The 6,463-nt window shown below is 59.2% G+C and overlaps 4 protein-coding genes across 4 annotated transcripts in view; 2 read left to right on the top strand and 2 right to left on the bottom strand.

Moving 5' to 3' along the window:
- ACA1_210530 (pyruvate:ferredoxin (flavodoxin) oxidoreductase) overlaps positions 1 to 535 on the top strand; it is a gene marked incomplete at both ends in the record, with an annotated part of 4,151 nt that extends 3,616 nt beyond the window's left edge. The window contains 2 exons of the mRNA XM_004336946.1: positions 14 to 90; positions 187 to 535. Coding sequence (XP_004336994.1) covers positions 14 to 90; positions 187 to 535 — 426 coding nt within the window. The remainder of the gene's footprint in view (positions 1 to 13; positions 91 to 186) is intronic.
- Positions 536 to 1,204: 669 nt separating this feature from the next.
- ACA1_210520 (myblike DNA-binding domain, SHAQKYF class subfamily protein) lies at positions 1,205 to 3,260 on the bottom strand (the record flags this gene model as incomplete). Its single annotated transcript, XM_004336945.1, has 7 exons — positions 1,205 to 1,478; positions 1,525 to 1,894; positions 1,981 to 2,163; positions 2,230 to 2,550; positions 2,634 to 2,848; positions 2,989 to 3,065; positions 3,183 to 3,260. 7 exons carry the CDS (start codon positions 3,258 to 3,260, stop codon positions 1,205 to 1,207), a joined length of 1,518 nt encoding a protein of 505 aa, XP_004336993.1.
- Positions 3,261 to 4,400: 1,140 nt separating this feature from the next.
- Positions 4,401 to 5,387, bottom strand: ACA1_210510 (uncharacterized protein; the record flags this gene model as incomplete). The annotated part of the gene is made up of 6 exons (XM_004336944.1): positions 4,401 to 4,444; positions 4,542 to 4,632; positions 4,707 to 4,783; positions 4,885 to 4,969; positions 5,091 to 5,157; positions 5,281 to 5,387. 6 exons carry the CDS (start codon positions 5,385 to 5,387, stop codon positions 4,401 to 4,403), a joined length of 471 nt encoding a protein of 156 aa, XP_004336992.1.
- Positions 5,388 to 6,240: 853 nt separating this feature from the next.
- The window catches only part of ACA1_210400 (protein phosphatase 2C domain containing protein), a gene marked incomplete at both ends in the record, with an annotated part of 2,132 nt that continues 1,909 nt past the window's right edge, over positions 6,241 to 6,463 (top strand). The window contains one exon of the mRNA XM_004336943.1: positions 6,241 to 6,262. Coding sequence (XP_004336991.1) covers positions 6,241 to 6,262 — 22 coding nt within the window. The remainder of the gene's footprint in view (positions 6,263 to 6,463) is intronic.

Here is a 6,463-nt window from a genome sequence, read left to right as displayed (position 1 = left end):
CCACGCCGTGCAGGCCCTGGCCGAGGCCGAGGCCTTCGACGGGCCCTCGCTCGTCATCGCCTACGCGCCCTGCATCGCCCACGGCATCAAGTACTCTCACTCTCTTCTCCACCAACTCGCAACACGCGCCCACGTACTCACTCCGTGTGTCGTGTCGTGTGCTGTGTGTGTCGTGTCGTGTCATAGGGCGGGGATATCGACCGAGGTGGAGGAGGCGAAGCGGGCGATCAAGGCCGGGTACCACATCTTGTACCGATACAACCCGTCGCTGGTGGAGCAGGGCATGAACCCGCTCTCGCTGGACTCGAGCCCGCCGGACGACCAGCTGCTCCAATTTTTGCGGGGAGAGAACCGCTACGAGGCCCTGCGCCAGCAGCACCCCGAGCTCACCGACGAGAAGCAGCGGCTGCTGGTGCGCGACGTCGCCGACCGGTACCGACACTACGCCCTCCTCAAAGAGCAGCTCGAGCCCAAGGACGACGGCGAAGAAGAAGAAGAGAAGGCCGACGAAGCCAAGGAGGAGGCCACCGCCTAGAACCGTCAGGGTCTGCCTACCACCTTTGGTAGACTCAAGTTTGTAAGCTGAAATTCTTGGAACACCACAGAAGCAAAACAATGAAACAGAAAGTTGCCAACACAACAGCTGATATCGACACACCAAGACATAACAAACAGTGCAGTAATGCGAGCCACTCGCCGCGTTGTTCTTCTTCGACCAGCGGAAGGGGCGCCTGTGTGGCTCCGGCCGCGAGCCGCGCCTTCGTCTTCTTCGCTCTCGTTCCGCTTTCGTTCTTTTTCTGTTCGGTCGGCGCCCCTCCAGTCGAGGGGCACCCACCCACCAGCACCGGGCGAACAACCCCTAGAGAGGAGGCAGGAAGAAGAAACGCGACCCTGGTCAGAAGAGGAGAGCCAAGCCCACACTGACGGCGAGCCGATGGAAGAGGAAGAGGAAGAGTTCTGGCTGGAGGAGGAACAGAGCGAGGACGAGCAACCACAACAAGAAGACGCACAAGATGGCGAGAAGAAGAAAAAGGAGAAGGAGGACTCTAGCATCGCGATGGACGTGCTCGGGGAGGTGGGAACGGGCGTGGTCCTCTCCCTTATCCCGTGAAGAGCGAGTGCGTGTATGGTGCCTTTTTTTTTCTTTACAAACCCAACCACACAAATAAATAACCCCAAAGAAGAGAAGAGAGGGCAGAGGAGGCTAGGAGGGGTGAGAGGGTCCCGAAGCCGAGGAACCCGGCATGCCGGTCTGCTGCTGCTGCTGTTGCTGCGGCTGCGGCTGCTGCGGTGGTGCGGAGGAGCCGGGCTGGCCTCCGGGGAGCCCAGTCCGTCGGGCCATCTGCATCTGCATCTGCCTCTGCTGCTGCTGCTGCTGCAGCATCTGGGCCTGCTGATAGTAGTTCGGTGTTGGCTGCTGGGCCTGCTGCTGCTGGACCTGTTGAGGCATTCGCTGCTGCTGGACGCTGCTGCTGTGTCTGTGTGGCGGCCGGGTAGGCGTAGGAGGGCGTCGTCTGTTGCGACGGCTGCTGCTGGTGTGGCTGCTGCTGCTGCTGCTGCTGCTGCTGGTAGTACTGCTGCTGCGGCTGCGGCTGGGCCTGCGGAGGCTGCTGCTGCTGCTGTTGGAGGTTGGAGCCCTGCTGCGAGCGTTGAGAAAGCTGCGCGAGCTGTTGGGGCGTGAGGTGGGCCAGCTGCTGCGGCGTGGGTTTCGGCTGCGCCGACGTCTGCTGCGGATAGCCGTGTGGCGGCTGCTGAGCCTGCTGGGCCTGCTGCTGGGCGGCGAGCTGCTGCTGCTTGGCCTGCTCCTCGCGCACTTTGTGGATGTACTTCTGGAGGTGGATCTGGACCTGCATCTTCGATCGGGTCTGCACCGCGTACACGATCTTGTCGATGTCTGCGTCGGCAGGGAACGAAGTTAGGTGTGAGTTGCAGGTTCGTCTGGTCGTGCGGTGGTGGGCCGTCTAAGGAGGCTGTGCGCACCTTTGGGGCCGTAAGCCCGAAGAGCGTCAATGAACCGCCGGTTTTCGTCGGGCGTCCATGGTCGGTCCTGCCCATCACCAGCCTGCATGGGCTGTCCCGCCTGCGGCTGCTGCGGCTGTTGCATGGTGGCCTGCGCGCCATACTGCTGCGGCTGCTGTTGTGATATGCCCTGCTGTGGCCCGCCTGTGGTGATGGTGCTGTGATCAGTGCGTGCGCGTGTGCGAGGGTGCGCGTGCGCGGTGACGGTACCGCTGATTCCCGTTCGACGGATCATCTGAGGCGGCAAAGAGGCGGTGGCGGGCATGGAGTAGTGGAGGCCAGGCGCGGCCGACGGTCCCGACGACGCCGGTGACATGGGCGACGGCTGCGAGTAGGCCGACTGCTGCTGTGGAGATGGGTAGGCGCCCGCTGGCGCCTGCGACGGCACGCCCGTGTGCGGCGAGGAGACCGGCTGCGGCGTATGAGCATAGGGCGCTGCCCCGTAGGCCGACGACGCCGAGGACGACAGCACCGCGCCGCCGTGCGGCGTCGCGTACGACGGATAGCCCGCGTGGTGCGGCGTTGGCATGCCTGGCATTCACCGGACAGGAAAAATGAGCCACACACACCACACACACGACACGACACGCACGACACACGACACGATAACGAACCTGTGGAGGAGGGGCCTCCGCTCGATCGCATGTAGCCGTGAGCGCTCTGGGCAGCTGGCGATGGCGCCGGGGCGGAGGAGGAAGAGGAGGAGGGACCCATCAGGGACGCAGGTCCCTCGCCCGCGCCGTCCGAGGGCGATCGCTTTCGCAGGCCCGGCTGGGCGTCGGCCACCGTAGCCAGGAATATCAGGTTTTGCTGCAGCCGTGCTTGGTACCTTCGCGTGTATTGCGCAACATACGACAAAGTGTCAAAAAAGACAGGGCTCCACCGTGTGCGCACACGACACACGCACACGACACGCATGACACACACGACACACGAGTTGGCAAACGGGGAGCAGTGCGCTGGTGGTACCGAGAACATTCGGCGAGGCGTTGCATGTTCTGGTTCTCGAGCACCGCAAATATGAGCGAACGATTTTCATCCAACACCTGTGTGGGTCCCGCGATGCGGCCGGATTGGCGTTTGAAAGAAAGGAAAGGGGAGGGATCAACAAAAAGATCGACAGGCATGATGCGATTGCGGGGAGAGGGAGAAGGGGGGCAAACCTTTTGCACGAGGTCAGTGGTGATGGGCTTGCCCTGGTAGGGAGCTGGCACTTGAACGTGCGGCGCTGGGATGGACATTGTTTTATGAAGCCCCAAAATATACCTCCTGCTGTGCTCCCGATCAGTTTTTGATGATCTTCATTCTTCTTCACCATCAATTTCTGTCTCTGCCCGCAATTCGCAAAGGACCCGACCAAAAAAATGCAAAATTCGAATTGAATTGAATTACCTCTCAACTGTGCCGTTCTCCCTGGGTGCCCGTTGCTAGAGAGTGGCCACGGCAACAAGATGAATCGATGGCTTCGTTGGCGCCTTCAGCTCACACGACAAACGTTCTTCACGGCCTTGGGGTCCAATAGCAAAAAGACGTGAAAATCATTTTCCTTCCTTTTGCTGCACTCTTCGCGCCTCCAACTTTTTGGATTCCATCTTCTCCCGACGTCCATCTTCATCTTCCGCTTGCTGTGGCGGAAGGCGTGTCCGGCGGTTGTGGAGGGGCACGAGAGGGTGGAACGGAAAAAGAGCAACAACTGTACCAAGAGACAGCCAACCCACCAAAACCTGTGGTGTGTGGTGTCGACACGAAAGATGACCGGAGATTGCCTCCCATTGGAGGCCAAATGCGAAATTTCGGTTCACGTGCGCGAGCACTATCTTGTTATGGAACGCCCTCCTGCAGTTCCTTCTTCAGCGAATCTGCGGTGCAACCGAGAGCTCACACAAGAAGCCCCTGGTGGCGATCACCGCCCAACGATCTTCTCCTCAACCCTCACCATGCCAGTCCTCGGGGGATCATGGCTGGAGTGCAGGAGCAGACCGAGAGCATGCCGGGAGCAGAGAGGAGAGGCTGTGAGGTGGGCCTTCTTCTCCTGCAGAATCTGGTCTAGAGTGTTGGAAGATCACTTTATCTTCAACGCCGGCCTGGAACTAAGCGTCGCCATTTGGTGATGACGTGGCAGGCCTTGAACTCCGCCCACAACATACCTCACTTGTTGTTGGATGGTGGCTTCCACTGTCAGCCGCGATGGTGGTGATACGAAATCGCGCGAAGTGAGAACGGGCCGGGGGAGGTGGCGGAGGAAGAAGCAGTAGAAGAAGGTGTGGATGGAGGGAGCGATCATCGCTAGTACCTCTTGATCTGCCTCGTCTTCATCATCAGCGAAGGAATCCGGCGGCGCCGAGAAGGAGGCCGCTCTACACGACGGTCGGCTATATGTGTCATCCGTGCTTCGTGGCCGACGGGGCGAATCCCATTCCTTGGCCTGTGGTGGTTGCGGGTGTAGCGCGTGATATGAAGTGCGTTAGAAATGCCAAGAAGCAAGCGTGTGCGGCGGTGCGTGTGCGGCTCTCTCTGCAGACGTGCCTCGGAGGGAAACTCGGGGAAGGGCAGGTCATCATCTTCGACGTCCATTTCCTTTCCTTCGGCGCTCTTCTGCCCTCGTTGGTCGATCTTACGCATACACACAACACAGTCAGCGAACCACACGACACCGCACCTCGTCTGCAAGATTTGTGGGGGCATACCTCGCCAGCAGCCAGCTGCAGCACGAGAGTGTCGAGCATTCCCTTCGGTGTGGCTCCCTGAGGTCCTGCGTTGCGAACTGCAGTGCGGAGGGAACGAATGGGTGCGGTGCGGTGCGTTGCGGCGCGCAGGCCGGCGAGCAGAGCCAGTAGAGAAGGGCTTGTGTGGTAGCGGTGGTACCTCCGGCCTGCCTGGCGGCCTGCTCCTGCAACGCCAGCTTGGCGTCCTCCTCCTCCAGCTCCGCGACCTTCTGCGCGAGGTTGCGCTGGTACACACCACACCACGATCGCCAAACATCATCGGTCGCGATCAGTCTCCCACGCGTACGCCCGCCAGCTCGCTGTCTGTGCCGACAGCAGTCACGGCGCGGGAAAAGAAGACTTTACCTGCTTCGCTTCATAGGCTTCGAGCTCCTTCTCGGTGGGCGGCTCTTCGCGCCGGAAGTTCAGCCAACTACGCCACAGCGCGGGCACACTACGTAGGCAGTCGCGATGATAGCCACAATGAGGTCGTGATAGAAGAACGTCACCACATGGCGCGTGTAGCGTCCTGACTCCTCTTGAAGGTGCATGGTACCTGGAGGGGTCGTAGATGGTGTCCTTGGCCTCGATCATGCGCTTGAAGGGGCGGGCGGGGTTGAGTGGGTCCGGCTCGATGACGTAGGTGTTGCCCACTTTGTCCATTCCTACGACCCTGCACCAGAGCCCGAGGCGGCACGATGACGTCAAGATATGAGGTGGCGGAGGCACCTAATCCCACAAATCTTGAAGATGCTGCAACAATTAGCGTTGGACTGGGTGCGGCACATACGTCCTCCTTTCCATCCGGTTGAGTAGCCGCTTGAAGAACGACATGGTGCAGCAGGCCCGTGGTGCTGGCTTCGTCACTGCCGCCGTTGAGTTCCTTTTCCTTCCTCTTTTCGGCGCAGAGAAATGAAATAATCCAAAGAAAATGCTACAAGTCAGTTGCGCGCAGCCACAACAGCTTCAGTACCAGTTCTCCTTCTCTGACTCTCACATGGACATGTCCCAGTCTTCCCTTGTTGCAACTGCCTTAAAGCCTCACACCCTGGCAGCACAACAGTTTCCATTTCCAGAACTACACAGCTTTCACCACCTTTCTTTGCTGCCATTCCTTGCCATTGAATGCACACTTTCCATGCATTGACAATGTGCATTCAACAGGGGGAGTTGTTGTACAAGGTACACAATGCCCTTTTGTTTGCCTGTGTAATGTGGGAGCAAACCAATCACAAACTTGAAATTTGCGCTGGGAAGGAAAGTAAAGGAAAAGCAAAGGTGCACCACAACTTCATCGACTCAACGTTCCACAAGCAAGACTGCGCCCCTTTCAACATCCTCTCGGAACTGCAAACAATGGTACGTTCTTCTCTCCCCATGGGCTTTGATAGGATTCTTCAAGTATTGTATTTCCGTGCAACCACTTTTTTTGCGAGTAGTCGCCCATCCATCGAATCACGATTGAACTGCATACGTATAGGCCACGAAAAAGGATCATCATCATCTTACAAATTCGATGTTTGTGCCCATCTTGCTACGTGGGCAACTGCGTTTTATTTTTATTCACATTCTATTTCTACATAAAACGAACCGCAGGAAGACCAGCAACACACGCCTCTGTCGCCGCCGGCCTCGCCGCAACCGCCGGGCTCGCCCAACGGGGAGGGCGCCGGCAGCGGCATCGAGCCGGGCCTGCGCGCGCGGCTCAGCGCCGCCCGCAGCGGCTCCTTCAGCCGCCC

Source organism: Acanthamoeba castellanii (genome assembly GCF_000313135.1).
Source record: "Acanthamoeba castellanii str. Neff unplaced genomic scaffold scf7180000084758, whole genome shotgun sequence".
NCBI lineage: Eukaryota > Discosea > Longamoebia > Acanthamoebidae > Acanthamoeba > Acanthamoeba castellanii.
This window is presented reverse-complemented; position numbering and strand designations above follow the sequence as displayed.